Source organism: Budorcas taxicolor, chromosome 1 (genome assembly GCF_023091745.1).
Source record: "Budorcas taxicolor isolate Tak-1 chromosome 1, Takin1.1, whole genome shotgun sequence".
In the NCBI taxonomy this organism is placed as follows: Eukaryota; Metazoa; Chordata; class Mammalia; order Artiodactyla; family Bovidae; genus Budorcas; species Budorcas taxicolor.
In genome coordinates, this window is record NC_068910.1 from 2,555,719 (window position 1) to 2,577,626 (window position 21,908).

Sequence of the window (21,908 nt, forward strand, 5' to 3'; positions counted from 1 at the left end):
GTCGCAACCCCAGAGGATCTGCTGGCTCTGTCTTCTCATCTGACCCTCTGACTCAACACTGCTGACCACACGACTGCTCGAGACAGCAGGTCACGGGCTGCAGGGGTGCCCACCCCCCACCCAGCACAGCCCCTCGGACACATCTGCAGGTGAAAGCCTGGCTCAGCATCCCCCAGAGCAAACTGGAGACACGGTGATCCCCGCGTGGTCAGCTGGGGTGGGGGCGCCCCTGCAGCCCCAGGGCCATCCCTCGTGGGGTCTGCCACTGCCCCGGCCCCCGGGACGCACACCGCGTCCCCCTCCCCCCGTTCTCTCGCGCCAGCTGCCAGCAAGCCCAGAGCCCCGTGGTCAGGTTGAGTCTTGTCTCCTCTCAGCAGGGGGAGGGAGCCGGCGATAAACACATCTGCGCCTCCTTCCAAGATGCTCACCGAGACCTCCAGCTCCACCATACCTGCGGCCCACGGAAGCCTGGGGTGGGCAGAGTCTCTGGCGCGGGGTCCCATACCTGCAGGCTGCAGGGTCCTGGGGGTCCCCCAGCTGCACCCCCGCCAGGCCCCAGAATAAATGGAGGCTCATCGTGCTGCGTGACAGACGAGGACACCGAGGCCCGCAGAGGGCTGGGCTCCAGGCTGAGCCTCGGCTTCCCGGGGCGAGGCCCTGCTCCTGGCCGCTGGGATCTGGGTCCGGGCACTTGGGGTGCCTCGGTTCTGGCACTGAGGTGCCAGGCAGGGAGACCCCCTTCCTGCCGTGCTCCGACCAAGTGGCATGGGCACTGCCCCGGGGAGCTGAAGGCTAATCAGGACCCGCTCCGGGCCTCAGCTTGCACCCCCAAACCACACAGCGGCTGCGCTGGTGGTTGATCGTGTGTGCTGGGGAGCCCCAGATTCTACCTCTTTGCTCTGGAAAATACAGCGTCTGGCTGAACGGCCATCCAGGAAGTCACCCTCAAGTGTCCTCTCAAACCAGGGTGGAGCTGGGTGGCGGCGGAGGGGGTGCTCTGGGGGTGCCAGGGGCACCCCTGAGCTCAGAAGCGTCAAGTCAGCCCCGACCCACACTCTGCCAAGATGCCCAGATCCCACTCCTGACCCTAGCCACGGCCTCCGTCTCTGTGATTCCGCCCTCCCCCGCTCCAGAACCATCAGGGGCTGCCCAGGGGAGGACCCACCCCGTCAGGCCATGTGGACACAGAGCGCCTCTGTCCACCAGGCCCTGGGGTGTAGCTGAGAATGTGACTTATGAGGTCTCTGTCCTCATCAAGCCTGGGCTCTGGCAGGGGGAGAGGCCCCAGAATGAGGCACCATCCGGGAAACGGCTAGGAAGGGGCTGAAAGGGGGCACAGCGGAGCTGTGCAGTGAGGGCGGAGCAGCTCCGGGAGGAAACTCACCGCTCTCACCTCCCGGGCCTGCAAGGCGACCACACACCCTCCCGGCCGCTGTTACCCCCTCAGGGACCCACCGACCAGCCAGACTGGGCCCCTGAGCTGACCCCAAGCCCCCTCCTCTGGGCCTTTGACCATGACCTCTCCCCACGAGACCTGGCTAGCCTCCATCTCTCTTCTCCACTGAGCCCAACCTCACTCGCTTCCTGGGGTCCACCTACTCCAGGAAGCCCCCTGAGGTTGATCTCACGATGTCGGACAGCTCCCGTCTGCTGCCTCATCCCGGAGCTGCTCTGAAGAGCACGCACGGCCGTCTCGCCTGCTGGAGCTGGCAGCTCAGGGAACCGTCCCCCGCCTGACGTGCATGGCCCCGCCAGGCGCTCTCTCCTTTTGCCCTCACCGTGGCCAGACCAGGCAGCCACATGGGAGGAAACACGGGGTGGAGGGAAGCCACTTTGCCTTCTGCTGTCCACCCCCAGGGATGGGAGCTTCAAGGTTAGGAGGGAGCCAGTGACCTGTGACCTCAGCCCTAAGAAGTGCTCCGACCGTAGCAAGTGGGAGGGACAGACTGCCCTGGGCAGGCACTCCGGCACAGGGCTGGACCAGCAGGGCCTTCAAGCCAAACCCCCACCCCGCCATCATCACCGGATACAGACCAGCCGAGCACCTGCCTGGTGACTCACCATGGCCAGCCGGGAGGCTCTGACACAGTGGGAGGGACAGACAGCTGCTGGGGCCTCTTCCTTGTGCACCTGCAGGGAGCCCGGCTCCCCTCTGAGACGGGTGGGCCACCCCCAACATCGGTACCAGACGGCTCCCTCCTACGCCACACGTACGCACCGTCTGCAGTCACACCCACCCTGTGCTGAGGGCCAGCCCTGTGCCAGGCCCTGGGAAGGGCTCCCCTGCCGCCTCCCCGTCCCTCTTCTCCCTGGACTGAGGACACTCCCGCCAGCCCTGCTTCCTTCCCGGGAGGAAGAGAGAGGCGAGAGCCCTGCTCAGAACCCTGGGGGCCCACTGCCAGCCCACACAGTGCAGAGGACGCCAGCCCGCCAGCCAGACTCCAGGCTTCACATTCTGGCTCTGACCCTGAATAGCACGTCAGTCAACCCCTCTGCACCTCAGTCTCTTCATCTGCAAAATGGGGTGGCAGTGCTACCGTTCACAGCGATGCCATGAGGACGAAGGGAGAAGACCACCAGCCCCCAGACACGCTCGAGCGAAGCAAGGCGCCCTGGCGGCCAAAAGGGCCATGCCAGGCCCCCTCGCCAGGACATGTGTTTGAGCCCCTAGAGTAACCTTCTTTCTCTTCTCCCTCTTGCACATTTTTCAAGAGTCACTGGTGACGACTAGTTTTGAAAACAAACAGCGAAAAAAGAAGTGCTTGTGCATGAAAATCTGGGTCTAAAGCCAGAGGCGGCGGCCACTCTGGGACACCCTAGACCGTCTTCCAAGCTGAGCCCAGACTCTCGGAGGGCGTGAGGAGACAGTGAAGAGGGGGTGGCCCCCTCCATCCTTTTGAGCTCCCGACCTTGGTTAAGCTGACCAAGGACGTGTCACCAGCCCTGGCATGCACCCCAGAGGGATGACTTCTACTGAACTCACCTCCACTCCCGAGGCCCCCTCAGCCCACAATCGGAGTTTTCACAGCTGCTTTTGTGGATCCCAGGACTAGAGTTCATATCCACCCCTCATCCCATCTTGCTGAGTTACAATGTTCTAACAGGGACACAATTACTCATCCTTGTCGGTAACTGACAAGTGTCATTCCACACAGGACCCCCAACCAGCAGCGAATCAACCATGGACTCCAGCTGAACCAGGCTAAGGGCAGAGCCCTGCGCCCCATCGACAGCCGTTAACGAAGAAGCCGTTTTGCGGCATCTGCGCCAGAGCCGCCCGGCTCCCCTCCCGGGCTGCCTACCTTCCGGCCTGCCTCATTATTGTGTAAGTTCATGAGAGTCCGGGCGTTCTGCTTGATCTCCCGGGCGTCCACAAAGACCTTGGCGAAGCCGATGCCATAGCGGATGTCGGCAGAGCAGCCACCCCACTTCCAGCCCTCGTCCCGGTGGTACTGGCCCTGTTTCTCCTTGTCGCAGCCGCAGTCACTCAGGTTGCCCTGGGTGCAGGCTGCCGTGATGGCATGGGCCACGCCCGCGGCGATGATGGCGTAGGTGAAGGCGGCCTCCCGGCTCCCTGCGGGGATAAGAGCGGAAACACTGGGCTCAGGTCCGGGCGTCCGGGGTGAGGAGGCAGGCTGAGTTCTGCTGGGGTCCACCAAGACCAATCCAGCACCCGTCCCTGGCCCCCAGAGCCCCCCCTCACGTGCACCCCCATTCAATCCCCAGTCACTGAATGCCCGGGGGAGTGGACAGGGGCAGCAGAGGAGGGGGGCACCTAGTTGCCTGGCCCCTGTGACGTCAGAGGAGGGACCCCCAGCATACCGATTACCACCCCACTCTCCACGCTGATGTGGCTGCGTGCACACGTGCACACACACACACAGAGGCCCTGGCGACCGTCAAGCAGCACTTTGAACACCCGCAGTGTGCAAAGGCTCTAGAGCCACAGGCTTGGGCCGCAACCCCAGAACATCAGTCTCTCAGCTGCCGCCACCCCTTCCCTGGGTCTTGGCCTCCCCTCATAAAGTGGGGACCCCAGGGAATAAGAGATCAGAGTTTATTACCGGTGTCTGATGGCGGAGAACACCTGCTATGAAACTGAGTCAAGCCTGCGAACGTGAACGGAGAGTGACAGCTCTTTGCCACTTTGAGCCTTCAGGTAACTGATAAAAGGACCTTTTGCAAAATGCAGTGTGCAAATTTATCCTTACACTTTAATATATATTTTATTGTTATTTTTTGAATAGTAACGTTTAAATACAACTACTTAATAACTCTACCAAATACAATAAAAGCAAAATTTTCAGTCAATAAATAAGTAAGGATTAAAAAGAGAGAGAGATTAGAGTCTGTCCGCAGCTCTGGGTGCCCACCTGGCCCACGGCACCTGCCTGAGCAGCAGCTCCTGTCTTGCTCCTGCTGTGCCCGGGTCACCTGCAGTCCAGAGGTCCAGCCCACGAGACTGTGAGCATGTGCAGACAAGGCTGGGACCTGCTCCTCAGCCTCCGTCTGACACGGACATCAGGGCTGGGGGTGGTGGGGGGAGGGACCGCCCGCTGGGACGGGAGGACAGGCTGGCATCAGGGAGCGGGGTCCTGGGGACCCCACTCAAAGTGGCATCGAGTCCTCACTCTCCATTCACTCTCACAGGCTTGAGTCAATCGTGTAGCCCGCGGGCTCCACCATCAGACACTGGTCTAAACTCTGACCTCTTATTCCCTGGGGTCCCCACAAGAAAGGCACTGTGGCGGGGTCCCCACCTTACAGGGGGGAGGCCAAGACCCAGCGCTGAGGGGTCGCTTCCCCAAACGCTTCCCCAGCTACGTGGAGACAGGGCCTGGCCTGGAGGGCGGCTGGAGGCCCCATGGAAGGAGGTACATGGGCCCAGCAGGAGGGTGCTGGGGTGGTCAGCGGGGCGCAAGGGTGCTGCATAGCTGGGGGCCAGGAGACAGACCCAGCGGGGGGAGTCACTCGGGCTGGTGACTCAGCCTCCCAGCCCCTCTGGGTCTGAGAGCAGTACCGACTACCTGGGAAGGAGAGGAACCCAGGCCCGACGTGTGGTGTGGCCGCTCAGAACCAGGATGGGTGGGGGTCAGGGAAGCCCCTGGAGGAAGAGGCCCTGGGGGCAGAGAAGCATTTCAGGATCTGGGACGGGGTGGTGGCTGAAGTAGGGGCCGGGGAGGTGGAGGAGGCAGCAACCCCCAAGATGCTTCAAGCCCCGGGTCACTGTCACCTGACTCAGGCAGGCCTTTTCTCACGCGCCACCCCCCCCCACCTTCACTGCACAGCCCTCCACCCAGGCTGCCAGGCCATGAGCACCCTGCCCCCCAGCCACCTTCCCCCGCCGGCCCCCACTCCACCAACCCTGCAGACGCGGAGACCTATCCACCTGCCGGACCCACTGCTTCTCCGTGCCACGGCCAGACCCTGGCATTCCACGACAGCCCTGCTCACACAGGGGCTCCGGAGCCCTAACACTCGAGTCCAAACCCCAGCTCAGCCACGGAGTGACCGCATCGCAGACAAGTTCCTCCTCGTCCTGAGGCTCAAGCTCCAGCTCACGCTACCGAGCACCAGACCCACAAGGAAACGACACACGGGAGCGGGCAGGCGACAGCGAGGTCAGAGCTTCCCAGACAGCAAAGAATCACCAGGTGGAGGGAACAGAGACAGTAAGACGGGGAGGAGAGCCCTGTTCCGCCACTTTCTGGCTGTGTGACCTCAGCCGGGTCACCTAACTGCTCTGTGCTCCAGAGCCTCCGCTATGAAATAGGAGAACGACCACCCACTTTGTCAGGGAGGTTGAGAGGACTTGGCAGAATTAACAAAGAATTTAGCAGAGAGCCTGGCATGAGAAAGAAAGTAGTTTGACTCTTTGAGACCCCATGGACTGCAGCCCGCCAGGTTCCTCTGCAAGAATACTACAGTGCGTTGCCATTTCCTTCTCCAGGGGGTCTTCCCAACCCAGGGTTCAAACCCAGCTCTCCTGCACTGCAGGCAGACCCCTTACCAGCTGAGCCCCCAGGGCAGCCCCGCGTGAGAAAGTGACCCCGGGGATCAAACTGATTACAATTCCTACTGATGATGTTAGTTAACAGTCCCTTAGGAGAAGGCTGTGAGGTAAGGAGGAGGAGTCTTCATTTGTTGAAGAAACCGGGGCCAAGAGAAAAGTCTGGCTCGTTCAGGCCGCCCAACCGGTGTGGCGGCAGTGCGGAGCTGTGCAGACCAGGTGCTGTCCCCGGTGACCAAATGCCTGCAAAGTGCGGAGGCCCAGCTGGCGGCCTCGGCAGGTGAACAGACACTGCGTCTCCTTTATCCGCCCCAGAGCAGAGCAGCAAATTGAGGAGGAGTGGGGCGCTGGCCTGCCACTTGAGACTTGCCCTGCTCCCCAGGTTCATCCCTGGGGCGGAGTAGGGCTGGGGACAGTGGGCGGGGCTCTCCCACTCAGTGGGCGGGGCTGAGGACAGTGGGCGGGGCTGGAGACAGGAGGCAAGGCTTTCCCACTCAGGGTCCCAGGCCTCTGAGGCTCCTGTGCAACACGTGGCAACCCAGATGCTCAGGGAGGACACTTACCCAAACCCAACAGCAATGCTGATGGCTTCTGTTCCCACCGGGATCCCCCCAGCACATCCCGGATGGGTGGGGGAAGGGCGGCTACCCCTGCACACGCACAGCTCCCCTGAGTTCAAGGTCACCGCCTGACCAGGGTGAAGTCTATCATGGGCCATGGCCTCCCCTCTCCCCCCGCCCCCAAGCTGGCCCTCACCTCTGCACCCATGGCCCCTTGGAAATAAAGGGACCATTACTCTTAGCTTCCGAGCTCCCAGGACCCAGGAACCGGCTGCTCAGGTCCAGATGCGGAAGGGCCGCTGCTGACTCCTGCCATCGACCTTGACCTAGACCTTGCCCACCAGTGTGAGACTAGGACTGCCCAGCCCCCCTACTTCCCCTTCCTCACTGACCACCAGGGAAGCTGCCCTGGGCAGGGGGCTGGCCGTGTAACTCTTGCCAAGCCTGTTCACCTCTCGAGGCTTCTATTGCTGTGTCTGTGAAATGGGTGTAAGAGCATCTGTGAGTCATGGGCTGGCAGGAGGCTGACTCACTGCGCCCGGCATGGAGTGACTGTTCCGTACACAGTTGATACCACCGCTGTGACTGTTATTAAAGATCTTTCTTTAAAGAATATACGTATTTGGCTGTGCTGGCTTTCAGCTGAAGCACGCGGAAACTTTAGCTGTGGCATGCGAACACTTAGTTGCGGTGGGCTCTTAGTTCTCTGAGCAGGGATCGAACCCGGGCCTCCTGCATTGGAAGGGCAGAGTCTTAGCCACTGGGCCACTGAAGGACACGGCCACCTCATGCAGAGGCCGGTGTGTGGGAATGACCCAGCGTCCAGCTGCCCGGCCAGACTCGGGGTTCCCGGCCTGTTTGGCTCCCACTGTTGACAGCCCCCATGACAGCGTCTGAGAGAGGGCTGAATGAAGGAGCAACTCCACCCTGCCAGAACCTGGGCGACCCTGGGCAAGTCACTGAGCCGCTCTGAACCTCCGCTTCCGTCTCTGTGAGTCTCAGCCACCTGGCCCGTGGCCGGCGCATGAATAAGCGGGGGTGAGTATTATGATGATTGTTTAACAGATGGAATCCCAGGCCTCCCGGGAGGAACGGAGTGAAACTCCCCCCCTCAGCATTCTCCATCACCCTCCTGCCGTGTCAGACTCGTCTGCTGGCTGTTGCTCATGCCACACCGACCACTCCCGCTGCCTCTGAGCTTCACCCCCTACAAGGCAGCGCCGTGTCGTGTCCCGAGGGCCTGCCGCAGAGCGGGCGCTCAGTACATCATCTGTTTAGTGAATGAATGAAGGCAGGCTCCCAACAGTGGCCAAAAGCCGAGGGCGCTTCGTTGAGCACGTATTACCAGCTCGGCACTTTGGGGAAGAGCTCTGCTCAGCTGTGGGTGGGGAACCCAGCCGATTGGGGTCCAGAGAGGCTCTGACCCGGCAGGTGCAGGGCAGGGATGGGCCGCGCCTGTTTGGCACAACCTCCCCGTCCCCCAACTTGGGGCATCGGCACAGAGTCTGCCCGAGGCCTGGGGTTTGGGGGCTTTGGGGGTGCAGGGAGAGACTAGAAGCGAAGGGACCTTGGTGAAGCACCTGCTCTGCTCCAGACCCACACTTGAGGCTGGTTCCCAATGGCCCTGTGGGCGGCCACCATTCTCCATTACCGAGGAGCAGGACGCCGAGGCTCTGAGAAGCAAACCAGCCCCGACTGGGATTCCGGCCCCGGTCGGTTGGCAGGGTCCTTCCTCAGTCCCAGCTCCCTCCTCCCTTCCTGGCTCCTCACTGCATGGGAAGGCCCAGGGTTGAGAGAGATTCCTTTGGCATAAGGCATCGACCCCAATCAAAATGCCTTTATTTCTGCCGTTCAATGGTTATCAGTTAAAACATCAATAAATCACTTATGAGACCCATTTAAATGGGATGGGCTGCTGAGAACAGAGCTGACGGCAGAAAGGAGGTATATAAGGATCCCAAAATCGTAAACCCTCAGACTCTCCGCGTGAGAGGCCACCTTACATGCTGCCTCCCCACGCCCCCTCCGCCCGCCCAGGCGCACAGCAGTTCCTGACTGTGTCTGTGGGAAACTGGGGCTCGGGGAGCGGACTTGCCCAGGGGCAGCCAGGATGCCAACACGGAGGTCACAGGCCACCTCGAAGGACTCCCCCAGCCCCGACCACGTGCGTGCTCCTGGGACGACCCCTCTCGGCCTGGGGAAGGTCCTCCAGTGGGGTGGTTTCCCGAAGCTGTGTGTGTGAGTCTCCCTGGACACACGTGCACACGAGTCCTCGGGGGCCTGCTCTTTACTGCTGCAGAAACAGGACGAGGTGGCAACCCACTGGCACCCGCTTCATAAGAAGAAAAGCAAAGTCATGAAATGCTTCCTGTCCACCAGGCTCTTTCCTAATGCTCAGTGCAGATAGACTCACCTCATTCTGGCCCCCCATGAGGTGTGCAGTGTCGTTACCTCCATTTTACAGATGTGAACACCGAGGCCCAGAGAGACGGTGTGCTCTGACGAGGACCCAAACCCAGTCAGGCTGGCCCCAGAGTCTGACCCTCTCTCCTGCCTTGATGGCAGGACACCCACTCCAGTCCCTGGCCAGGCTCTTCCCAGATTCTTCCTCGTGGGGCCAGTGGGCTTGGCCACCACTGACCGTCCCCTCCAAGGGCAGACTCAGCCCCTCTCGCCTTGACCACCCCCCCACTCTGGTCCCTGAGCAGAGGAAGAGCCTCCATCCGCCTTGCCTCTCCTTGCCCCCCGACCAAGTCAAGTGCCCTGTTCCTTCACTCCACAGCTATTTCCTGAGCACCTCCTGGGTGGGGGTTACTATGCTAGGGGCTGAGGAACCTGAGGGAGGGATCAGGTGAGGCCTTGCCTTCTGGGGGGACAGACAGCAAGATCGCCTCGCCCAGGCAGCCCAGGGCTCTGCAGAGTGTAGGACAGGGAGATGACGGGGCAGGGTGCTCTGGGGCGGGGCTTCTGCACAGGCAGAGAGGGCTCCCGGGCCACCAGGGTCAGGCAGCCCTGCCCCAGCGCGGGCAGTGGTGGGAGCAGGCATGGGAGGAGATCCTGCCAGGCCCACCGCCCGGCCTGGGCAGAGGGCCCTCTGTCTTCAGAACCAGAGAAAAGTACCTGGCGCCACAGACATAAAGCCCAAGGTACCTCCTGGACCCAGAGCTTCACAGAGGCTGGGAGACTTGCCCAGGGTCACCAGTGACTCAGCGAGACCTGAGGGTTAGGACCAGGGTCTTCTGGCTACCAGCAGGAGTCCTGCCCTTGCTGCCGCCTCTGGCTCCTCCACGAGGCCACCAGCATCTGCAGGTGATTTTCCAGCCAGAAGCCCAGGTGGCCTCAGCTCTGAACTTGGCTATGATGGAGCCTCTTCGTCCCTCCCACCTGCTCCCTACTCAGCGGGGGGACCCTCAGCAAGGACTCCGGCTCCCCAGCCTCAGCTTCCCCGCCTGGGAAGTGAGAACCGCCCGGAGGACATGACCCAGCTGGCCTGAAGATGAAACGAAACCTCTGTGTTCAGAGAAGCCCAGTTCCCTGGGAGGTTCTTCGTAAAGACTGGAGTTATCAGGGAGATGAACCCGGGGAGCCCGGCTGACGCCCTCCCGCATTCCAGCTCCGTAATGATCCCGGCGGGGACAGAGGAAGTGAACTGGTGTCCAAGCCTGCCCAAAAGATTCCATTCCACCGCCCTGCGCAGCCGCTGCAAATGGTTTGCACCGGAATATTATCTGGGTGTATTTACGGTATCTTACTGGAAACCACAAAGTGCACTGTATTTTTTTTTTTTCTCTTTTGCTATTTAAAGCCGATGGGTCAGAGAGTGAGCAATCTGCAGTGACACCGGCCGAAATATATGAAGATTTGGAAAACATACAGATGGAAAAAGGTGGCCTCTGCCAGCCCCGGGGCACGGTGCTCACAACCCTCTCTGGGCTCAGAATGCCACACCTGGCTGTTTCCGAGCGGAGGAACTGGGAGACCCCTGGATGAACGGAAGAGTGGGGGCTTCAGGGGCACGGGTCTTGGCTGAGCCCGGCTGACGGGTCGGGCCCACAGAGCTGATCTCCAGTCCCCAGCCTCCACCCTTCTCTCCTGCTTCCACTGCAACCAAGCATCTCCTCCCAGTGAACAAGGCTGGAGCGCACTGCTGCTGCTCGTCAAGGCCCAACAACAAACCTGCAGAAGATCATTCAAACACCTGAGGTTTTTTTTTTTTTTTTAATACTCGTACAGTGCAGTAAATTGGCCCATAGGTGTATCAGAATCTAATTCAAAATAGCCATACAATTGACGGATACTTGCTCAGATGGTAAAGAATCTGTCTGGAATGCAGGAATTCCTGGGTTGGGAAGATCCCCTGGAGAAGGAATTGGCAACCCACTCCAGTATTCTTGCCTGGAGAATCCTATGGACAGAAGAGCCTGGTGGGCTACAGCCCGTGGGGTCGCACAGAGTCGGATATGACACAGCAGTTAACACACACATGGGTACTATATCTTCCTATGGTTTAATTACACATACATTTACGAAAAAAGAAGAAATGCTCAAGGCATTCCTTCCTTCCTCCAAACCTTTCTGCCTTCAGTTTGCAAATACCCTTCCTCTCCCACTGACCTGGTGACAGGCCACGTTGCCCAGTGGTCGCAGAGCAGGGCCCGGGACAGGAGAGTGCCAATCCAGCTGGGTTGACATGCCAGCTCCACTTCCCGGGGGTGGGGCCTGGGGTGAGTCGTCTGACCTCTGAAGGCCTCAGTTTCCTCCTCTGTGAAATGGGAATAATAAAGCACCTGCCTCCTAAGGGTGTCAGGAAAATGAAACAAGCCCAGGCACCAGCCACCAAACCAAGAGCACGCCTGGAAGGGGTGGGTAAGCAGTGGCTCTTCCTAGGAGGGTTTGTGGTTATCGTCTCCCTCGAGGCGCAGCTCGGGGTCCCCTCCGAGGGGCCTTCCTGACATCCTCTCCGTGGCTTGTGGCTCAGCACCTTCACCATCCTTATTCTGTGTTGAATTCAAAGATGAGTTCAACACAGAGGACCCAGATTACTCATCTGTGATGCCTCAGCAGTTGAATGAATGAACATGCGTGTAAAGGCGTGCGAGAGTGTGAGAGTGTGAGGAAAGCTGGCAAGAGAACGTTTTAACAAAAGAGTCATCTCAAAGAATAGTGTCAGGAGAGCTAAAACCCAGGATGAACTGAGGCTTGCAAAAAAAAAAAAAAATGCACACGAGACAAAAAGTCCTTTGTCAGCTGCGTTCTAAACAAGAATAGGGAAAGAATAGGTCTTTTGCTCTGCCAAGATGGCGTATTGTTAAGAAATGGCAGAGAGAAAGTGGAGCTGGCCCGCCCCTTGCTTCTATGTGTCTCTCTGGAAAGGTCTTCAAATCACCCCTCCAAGTGGTCATCCGCTCACCAAACATGGGCTCCGTCCACCCGCCCAGCCCGAGATGGGGGAAAGATAGAGCCATTGTGCAAGGCATGCAGATTCCCAGACCTGGGCACCCCGGGGAGAGAGCCGAGCTGCTCTAGACCACTCGGGAGGAGAAGCAGTGAAATGGGATGGGAGCAGAAGCCCAGAAACGCATCCATGTTGCCTGGCTGGTAGGCAGAGGAGGGTGGCCCCCAGCGCCTGAGTCCTAGGTCACCAGTGCCCTTCCCTGGAAAAATTCCACAGGGGCGTACCAAACAGGAGATCGTGAGTATTTGAAAAAGAATGCAGCCGTCCCCAGGAGCGCATGTCAGGAAATCACCGTTTCTCTGTTGATGATAATGCTGGACTCCTAGCAGATTTCTATATGTGCTAAGAATCTGATCATTCCCACATCCTGTCTTTTCCCTGGACACAGGGGAGAGAGGGTCTTCAGAGAGCTCTCCCCACCCCTATCCCCTGGCAGACCCTGCAGGAAGGATCCTTCCCCACCCCTGTCTCCAGCCCCTTTCTGCCCCTGCCGTCCCCCAGCATCCAGCCGGTGCCCAGGTCACTCTGCCCACCCCTGTCCCCCAGCGTCCAGCCGGTGCCCAGGTCACTCTGCCGGGGCCACACCTGCAGGCCTCCTGTGACTGCCCCTCCCCACCACACCCTTCCTCTCCCGGGTTGCGGCGGCCCATTCTAGGTGACCCAGCGGGCAGCCTTCCACTCTCCAGCCCAGTGCCATCGGCCCGGTGCCCAGCCCTCTTCTAGCAGACTTCCAGGGCACACTTCAGCCCTGACTTTGCTGTCTGTCCCCAGCAGATGGTGGGCACCCCAAGGGCAGTCCCGATGACTGATTCATCAGCCACTTATCACACGGAAGATTCCAGTAAATATCTGTGGGGCCAATGAATGAATGAGTGGGTGGACACACGGGGCGGGGGAGTCCCACGAGCACTTAAGTCACATGAATTCAACCAAATGCGCCTGAAGCAGAAGTAAACTTAACATACCGTATGGACGGGGCTGCAACCTGGTGTAAGAGTGTGGAGAGCCCTCGGAAAACTAAAAACACCACTTCCTGGTGGTCCAGCAGCTAAGACACAGTGCTCCCAAGACAGAGGGCCCGGGTTCCACCCCTGGTCAGGGAACCGGATCCACGGGACGCAACTAAGCGTTCACACGCCACAGCTAGAGACCCTGCATCACGCTGTAACTGAGGCCCGGCACAGCCAAACAAACAGATAAATGTGTTTAAAAAAAATTAAAAATAGAACTAGCATATAGCAATTCTACTTCTGAGTATGTAGCCAAAGAAAATGAAAGTGCTAACTCAAAAATATTTGCACCCTCAAGTTCATCACAGCACTATTTACACTAGCCAAGACATGCAAATACCCTGAGAATCTATTGAGAGATGAACGGATAGGGAAGTGTATGTACATACAGGGGTGTGCGTGTATGCGCGTGTATGCGCGTGTGTGCGCGTGTGTATGTGTGTGTGTGTGTGTGTGTGTGCGTATGTGTACATGAAAAGAAGCGAAGGTGTTAGTCACTTAGTCGTGTCTGACTCTTTTGTGATGCTATGGACCTAGCCCACCAGGCTCCTCTGTCCATGAAATTCAGGAAAGAATACTGAAGTGGGTTGCCGTTCTCTTCTCTATGGGATCTTCCAACCCAGGGATCAAACCCGAGTCTCCTGCACTGCAGGCAGATTCTTGACTATCTGAGCCGCCAGGGAAGCCCAGATATAAATACATATATAAACATATAGATACACACACACGTGTATACATACAGCAGAATATTACTCAGCCACAAAAAAAAAGAAAGGGCTCCCGCCATCTGCAACATTCTGGATGGACCAGGAGGGCAGAGAAAGACAAATAATACATGATCTCACTTATATGTGGAATCTTAAAAAAAATATGAAAAAAAATAGTGTGCGAATCCTTTGCACACAGCACACGCTCACTCTGTCTGCTGTACATACGCACACAGAAACGTTTCCTGTACTTGTATAGAGAACCAGGTATTCCGAATGTTGTGGCTGACTTAAGGGACTTTGGAGAGTGGCGCTGGCTGGAACGGATCTCACGGTCCACATCAGACACGGGGACGTGGCCCTGCTGTGCCCTTGGGGAAGGATGCTGGGCTTGGGGGTGGGTGAGTACCCTTTCGTGGATAGTCCAAAAGCCCTGGGACGAGCGTGGCCCATCTATGGGGTCCCCAGAGCACTGTTTCCTGGGGTGGCTGCCTCGGAAGAGCAGTTCCAGCAGACTGTCAATGAGCCTGAGGTCTGGGGAGACGGGAGCCCCAGGGAAGCCTACTCAAGGTGCTCTCTTGTCTGCAGGACTTCTCAGAGCCTCTATTGCAGGGAGAACAGCATGCTGAGGTCCCAAACTGATCATCCGGGGGGCCCTCCTTTTCGGCCCAGAGCAGCAGGTGGGGGTGGGGAGGGCTAGAGACCTGCGTTCCCCAGAACAGACAGAGTAACCGGTCCTCTTGAGTCGCGCCTCGGCGGGAGGGCTGTCTCCCCTAGGCAGTGACCTAGGCGACACTCATTCTACCTGAAGCAATGCAAACGTGGGAAGAGAGCTAACAGAAAGCTGGGCTAAGACAGGTCAGAACAACCGCAGGCAGGACTGAACCATCAGGGCTGCATTTCGGGTCAGAAACAGAAAGCATTCACTCAAAGAGGACAGAGCGCGTCCCCCGTGCATGGTGCGCCCAGACCTGGGCCAGAAGACGAGCAAGACCCTGCAGGGCTCAGAGCGGCTGGGCGCGGAGGGCAGAGTGGAGCGGCCCTGCCCGGGAAGCAAGCCTGTCTCCACGTGTTTCCTGAGCACCTACTGTGCGCCGGGCCCTGGGGTCACACAGAGAAGACGGTTGACAGGCCCATGCTCCGTGGACTGATGGCAGACACACACGGCCTTCCCAAAGTACGCAGTCACTTCTGAAAGCAGTAAGTGCTGTAAAGACAACAGCACAGAGTGACCTGCAGGGAGGCTGTCACGGCCAGGTAGTCAAAGAAGGCCTCCTGGAGGAGGTGGCATCTGGGTGGAGGTCTGCACAGTGCTGGGCTGTGCAAGGTCCCCACCACTGCTCAGCAGCTTGGCCCTGTCGCCCTTCTGCCCTGACCCCTGTTCCAGAAGGGACTGGGGTGGGGGTCTGCACCGTTCCTCGGGGCTGCACGAGCAAGCAAATAGAGAACGTGCCCTGGCGTAGCAAGTGATGCAAAGAAAACCACAGGGCAGGGCAATGAGGGACGGGCGGTCTGCACCGCGCAGCAGGCCCTGGCGAGCGGCGGGCACACGAGCCGAGGGTAGAAGCAGCAGAGGGCATCCAGGTTGGGGACCAGCTGGGGCAAAGGCTCCGAGCAGGGAAGGACTTGTCACACGTGAGGGTAGGGGGGGAGATGGGGTCAGGATGCAGGTCATGGAGGTCAGCAAAGGACCGGGGGACTGTTGGCATCTTGTTCTCAGAGCAACAGGGAGGGTTTTACAAACGGAGATGCCATGGTCCAAGCAACCGAGAGGACAGACTTTGCTGGGGGCCGTGTGGCTGGAGGGTGGGGGTGTAGGGCAGTGTATTAGGGGCTGATGGAGTCGGGCGACAGCTCTCTGAAGATGGAGATTCCAACCAGGAGGTGATGGTGGAGGTGGGGAGAAGTGGACAGACTGGGCGATGCGCTCCGCAGAATCAAAATGAGCAGCTCAGGTTAGAAATGGGAACAACAGCCTCTCCCCTTTCTATCCCACAGCTTCTTGTCCTGGAATAACCAGGAGTAAAGTCCAGAGCACCCCCAGTTCCTTGAGTTTGTCTTCATAGCAGAGGGGCATGGGGGCCTCCTGGGAGGGTGAAGGGACGCCCCCGAAGGCCCACACCCTCCAGGTGCCAGGGCCTTACGTCCAGGGGGTGCTGCTGCCTGCCTCCTAGCAAGGTGGGCCGCGGGAGGTGGAGACTGGTGCTCGCTTGGACGCCCCACGGCCCACTGCCACCACCAGCCTGTTGGATACACGGCGGCCTCGGGAGTCGTATGTCTGTTAGGACCACACAAGCAAGAACCTCCGCAGCCACAGGAAACTTGCCAGTACAGTCTGTTGCTGCTGCTGCTGCTAAGTCACTTCAGTCGTGTCCGACTCTGTGCGACCCCAGAGACGGCAGCCCACCAGGCTCCCCCGTCCCTGGGATTCTCCAGGCAAGAACACTGGAGTGGGTTGCCATTTCCTTCTCCAGTGCATGAAAGTGAAAAGTGAAAGGGAAGTCGCTCAGTCGTGTCCGTCAGTCTGTTAGGAGCACACAAACAAGAGCCTCTGCAGCCACAGGAGACTCGCCACCCATCTCGATCTCTCCACAAAACCTCCATGTGACATGGTCAGCCTCCACCTAGTGCTGAGCTGAGATGCAGGTGCGAGCAACCAACAAGGTGATGGGTGAGGAAGGGCCGCCTTGACTCTGTTCACTGCCCCCCACCCCCTCATCAAGGCTCAATAAGACGAAAGATGGGGGTGAAGCCCCATGTGACCCACCCTCCTTGGGGCCCTGCCCAGGGACTGCAATGCAGCCCTCACCTCCTACCCATGACGTGACCACGTACAACCTGATTGGAAATGGGCGACAAGAATGAATGGGCAACTTACCCAGTATTAAACCTGCTCGGCCCGCAAATACAGGAGGAGATTGCAACCCCTTGACTTCAAGGACATGCAAGTCATGGTGAGAAAACATTTCACATTGCCCCGCAGGCAGCGAGGAAGACCTCTGGGCGATCCCTAGAGCGGCCGCAGGTCAACGCTGCGGGCTGGGGGAGCGGCACGTGTGCAGTCACTGGGGCAAGCAGCTCTGTCCCCACCTGCCGCCACCAGCAATTCCGCGGCTCACTATAGACGCCAGAGACACACTCAGAGGCCCTGGGACATGCGCACAGGAAGGCCTGCAGGGGCCCTGTTAGCAACAGCCCAGACACCCCTCAGCCAGTGTGTGGGCACACAGATGGGGTCTACTCACCACGGCTGATATGAATCAACCACGGCCACAAGGGGGACTTCCCTGGCGGCCCAGCGGTTAAGAATCCGCCTGGCAGTGCAGGGGACGCAGGTTCAAACCCTGGTGGGGGGAACTAAGATCCCAGCTGAGCCTGCGCACCACAGCTACTGAGCCCTAGCACTGTGCAGCCCGAGCACCGCAAACAGACGGTCACGTATGGCAACGAAAGATCCCAATGCCACACCTGAGACCAGACGCAGCCAAATAAAAAATATGTTTTTTAAAAAAACAGCTACAAGGAACTATACATACGAGCTCTGTCAGTGGCGATGGGAAAAAAAGTAAATTCCAAAAGACCACATATTATGTGATGCCTTTCCTCTGTAAAATTAAACACAACTCAAAACAATGTGCTTCCAGGGAATCTATCAGTAGGAGATAAATCAGACATTAAGATTCAGGAGAGACAAAGCGTGGCTTGGGAGGTGGAGACAGAAGTCGCCTGAGAAATGCTCACAAGGGTATAAACCAAACTTGCTCTCCTTGGCATCTTGGTGGATTCGAGGGGGAGTTCATCATTTTAATTAAGCAGAGGAAAAGCCTGGAGTGGGGGCTGCATGCTTTCCTGGGTCCCCCGGGGCCATACTGCTGATAAACCTGATGAAGGGTCACAGAATGCCTGGCGTGTAAGGCCCTTGATAGCTGGCCTGTGGTCTCACCTGAAGCTCCTGATCCCTGAGGCCGAAGACCCCCGCTGCCCCTCCCCTTAGCAATCACACATCCATGTCTTTACCCCGAGGTTCCCTTGGCCTGGGATCCCATTCACTGGCCAGTGAAATTCCTCCTACCCTCCAGGACCCAGAGCAAAGCCATCTCCACTGTCCCGTCCGCTCCCTCCACCTGGGCGTCTCACCTCTGAGCACCCAGCACTCCTCATACGCTTTTCCCTAAAGTGCAGACCATCCTGCTGTCTGGTTGCTTGTTAAGGGCTCAGCTGTGTCCCCCAAACTTCATATGCTCAGCGCTAACCCCCAGGACCTCAGAACGTGTCTGTATTTGGAGGCATGGCCTGTAAAGAGGGGGTTAAGTTACAATGAGGCCACTAGGCTAAGCCGTCTTCCAACCTGACCGGTGTCCTTAGAAGAGGAGATTAGGGCAGAGACATCAGGGCACCTGCAAAGACCAAGTGAGCACACAGGAAGACGGAGACCATCTACACGCCAAGCACAGGGTGGGGCCTCAGAAGGAGCTGACCCTGCCTGGGCCCTGATTGCAGACCCCATCCCCAGGACTGTGCGCGGGAGCTGCCCAGCCTGCGGCCCTTGCAGCCCTGTTGCCCGCAGTCCCTGTGATGGTTTGGGATGGACGGACGCTCCTGAGTCAGGCCCCAGATTCGATCAGAGTGAGTCCCAGGTTGCTCGCAGGCCTGTCGCTCTAAAACTGCAATCCCAGGGGTTTTCTTGGAGCCTCTGTTTGCTTAAAACCCCCGAGGCCACCTCTCCAACTGGAGCCTCCTCTGCAAGAATGCTCCTTGCCCCAGGCCTCCGCTCCTGCTGGGAATATACTGGTAGTATAAATGAGAAGTGCACACTGGTGGTATCTGCCCCACCCCCGACCTCAGCCTGCAACAGACCCCTCCATTTCGCAGCTCTGGGCAGCTGGGGAGCTGCTGGCCAGCAAGGCCTCCTTCATCCTGGGACTCCCTACTCTGGAGCCCCACTATCGCACCATGCCTGTCACTACCACAATGCCACCAACGGGCTAGCTATTCCAAGACTGCCAGTGAGACTGGGATCAGCCCAGCCCCAGGAGGCCATGCCACTCGCTGTTGCTGACCTTGGGCAAGTCCCCCGAGCCTCAGTTTCCCCATACATAACACCTCACTTGTTAACAAAGATCCAGCTAAAATGCCAGAGCCCAGGCCTGGGTCCCAGAAACAGGGGGAAGGGGAGTGGGCAGGAAAAGGCGAGAAAAGCATGAAGGACCACGAGCGAGGGCTCAGAAGACGGCGGGAGAGGAGATGAGGCGCAAGGGATGCACGGTACCTCAGTGTCGCGTGCTTGGGGAACAGGGTGAGGCTGGGTGGGTGGGAGGATGAGAAGGTGGGAATAGATGAGGACCAGGGGCCACAGTAGATGGATAAGCAGGTGGGGTTTCATCCTGAGGCCGGGAGAGCCTCCCAAGGAGGCTAAGTGGGAGACGACAGATTCCAGTTTCCATTTACAAGGGACACGAGGTCTTCAGGGCAGCCGGTGGCAGGTAGGAGGCTGGGGGTGCCCAGGGAGCCCCGAGGCGCTCCTGAAGGCTGGGGTGAGGACACGGGGCCGTGGGCAGATCCAGCTGGATCTTTCCAACATGAACTCAATTTGCTGCTGTCAGGGCTGTGGGAGATGGAGAACCCAGGGATGCTCCTGGAGCGGTCAAGAGGGCTGGGGTGAACCACTGTGGCCCAGGGACCCCAAGCTGACCTCACTTCCAGAGAAGTGCCCCGCTTCTCGGCTCAGCAATGGGCTTGCAGGGTTCCCGGCCCCACCCAGGTCCAGACGCACAGAAATGAGAAGATACACAGTGCGGCCTTCCCCACCCAGTGCATGCCTCCCGGCCACCAACACCACTCCGATGCCCTTTCCACCAGGCTTCCCTCACGATCACCTTGGAGACTGGATGCGCGGCCCGGCACTGTGTTTGTGTCTGTGTGTGTTTAACCGCACAAGGCACTACTCCCGTAAGACAGGGGCTGGAGACCCGAATGCCCACAGAGGCCAGGCAGCTCGTATCAGGGCGGCGGGTGGGCATGTGTAGGGGCGGGCCCTGTGGGGTGACTGGGCTGCCCAGGCTCCATCAACAGGGTGCTGTGTTCTCAGCTGCAGCCCATCATTAGCTCAGCGGACACACGTATAAGCTATCAGTAGCTCTTCCGAGTTTTGCAACAGCAGCCAGAAGTTCATGTGTTTTTGATGAAACGGATAACTTGAAGATTTGGGCGTCAACTTGCAGACCAGTATCAGTGCTGTATCAGCCAGTTCGCCTTTGGGCCCCTGGTCTGCAGCTCCGCTGTGAACAGATGGTGGCATGGATGCAAACCAGAGAGCTGACCCCCCTCACGGGCTCTGAATTCTGCACCTGTGGGATCCCATAGCTGGGGCGTTCCACCCTGGGGCAGGGGCAGGGGATCCTGGAGCAGTCCCGAGGCCTCCTGGTCTCCCCATGGCCTGTTAGACCCCGCTCGGGGCGCCCAGGTAGCACATACCCACTTTGAGCTCCTTGCCGAAGACGGTGCGCTCCCCCAGTGCCGAGCAGTTCCAGCGGCCGTTGCGGAATTGAAACTGACACTCGTCCAGGCCCATTTGCGAGCCTTCTCCTATGACGATGATGGCGTCGGGCCGGCTCTGGCAGATCGCCCGCTGTCTGGGGGCCAGGCCTGGGATCTTGTTACAGATGATGCTTGCGCCCAGAGCTACCACCGAGGAGAAGCTGCTGGAGCAGGGGACACAGAGAGACGGAGCGTTAGGCCAGCAAGGTGCAGGGGCGGGGCACAGCCTGCAGACCCTGCCTGGGTGTCCAGCCCTGCCTCCCCCCACCGCTCCCATTCCAGGCCTCTCAGCTTCTGACACTGCACGCCCAGCCCACGTTCGCGCGTTCGTCATTCCCATCAGCACTTGTGTATATTCAATATTAGGCGTAATTTCCTTTTTAGACACAAAGAAAGATGACGCTGGTCACAAACATACTGCCACACGAACTCGGCCAGTTGCCTTTGCATCTTTGGGAGGATTCAGTTGAGACGAAGTTTAGAATCATGCAAAATGGAACTGATAACTGTTTAGGGATCATCTCTGTGTGATGAAACTGCAAAGGTAACCCCTCAGTTTCAGGAAGCAGTTGCCTCTAAAAGGGCAGCGGGTGCACAGATATTAAAGAAAAAAACACTTAGACGTGTTATGTATTATGGATGTACGTGTTTCATTATACGTGTTATGTATGTATATGGATGTACGTGTTTCATTATAAACACAGCTTTAAAAAAGACAGAAAAAGAAACAAGAAAAAAAACAAAAAATTTTAATGGGAAAAATAGAAAAAATAAAGCAAAAATAAAAAGCAATTGTGAATAAAAGTTGCAGCCTTTCCTTCCTGCAGGCCCATGGAGTATGTGGATCCCACTCCAGACACGAGTGGCCTAGAGCATGCTCACGACCTTGGCAGAGAGGTTCCTGTCCTGCTCACTCACTTGCTGCACGGGTCCATACCAGACACCTGTCAGGGCACCAGGCTCGGACAGGCGAGGCCCTGCCCTCGAGGGGCCACCAAAGCCCACAACACATGCACCAGATAAACACAACAGGCCCTTCAGCGATGCCCACTACTGAGAAAATAGTGAAGACGCTGTGACGGCAAGTAGGGGTGGGCTTGGGAGGGGAGGGGCCGCTTCAGCTGGAGTGGTCAAGGAGGGCCTCCCTGAGGAGGTGGCAGTGCAGTGGAGCCCTGAAGGGTTGGGGACCAGCCGTGGGAAGGTCTGAGGCAGAGTATTCCGGGGGGCATCGGGGCGGGGTGTGGCGGGAACAGAAGATGCAAAGTCCCAGGAGGGGGACAAGCTTGGGATCGCCAAGGAACAGAAAGAAGCCACAGAAGCCAGCTGGGAACCAGGGCTCAGGGAAGGGGAGAGCCTGGAGAGAGGTGATGGCTGGCGGCGGGAACTTTCTCCATGCACCACGAGGCACAGGAGGGCTGGAAGCCAGTCCCTGGCAGGGTCCCCCCACCTCCAGCCCCGGGCAGGAGAGCACTGCAGGACTCCAGGACGAGGCAGGGAGCGTGGGCAGGCCAGAGGTGGCGGTGGCTTGGCCTTGGTGGCAGTGGTGCTGGGTGGCTGCAGATGAAGCGACCCAGCGCTGTGGAGGGCTTGGGCAAGGGTACAGAGAAAGAGGCGACCGTATGAGTCGCG

The 21,908-nt window shown here is 58.6% G+C and overlaps 1 protein-coding gene across 1 annotated transcript in view; it reads right to left on the bottom strand.

Annotated features, from left to right (window-relative positions):
• The window catches only part of WNT7A (Wnt family member 7A), a 63,519-nt gene that overhangs the window by 38,412 nt on the left and 3,199 nt on the right, over positions 1-21,908 (bottom strand). The window contains exons 2-3 of the mRNA XM_052646863.1: positions 20,217-20,443; positions 3,303-3,574 (exon numbers count right to left, since the gene is read on the bottom strand). Coding sequence (XP_052502823.1) covers positions 3,303-3,574; positions 20,217-20,443 — 499 coding nt within the window. The remainder of the gene's footprint in view (positions 1-3,302; positions 3,575-20,216; positions 20,444-21,908) is intronic.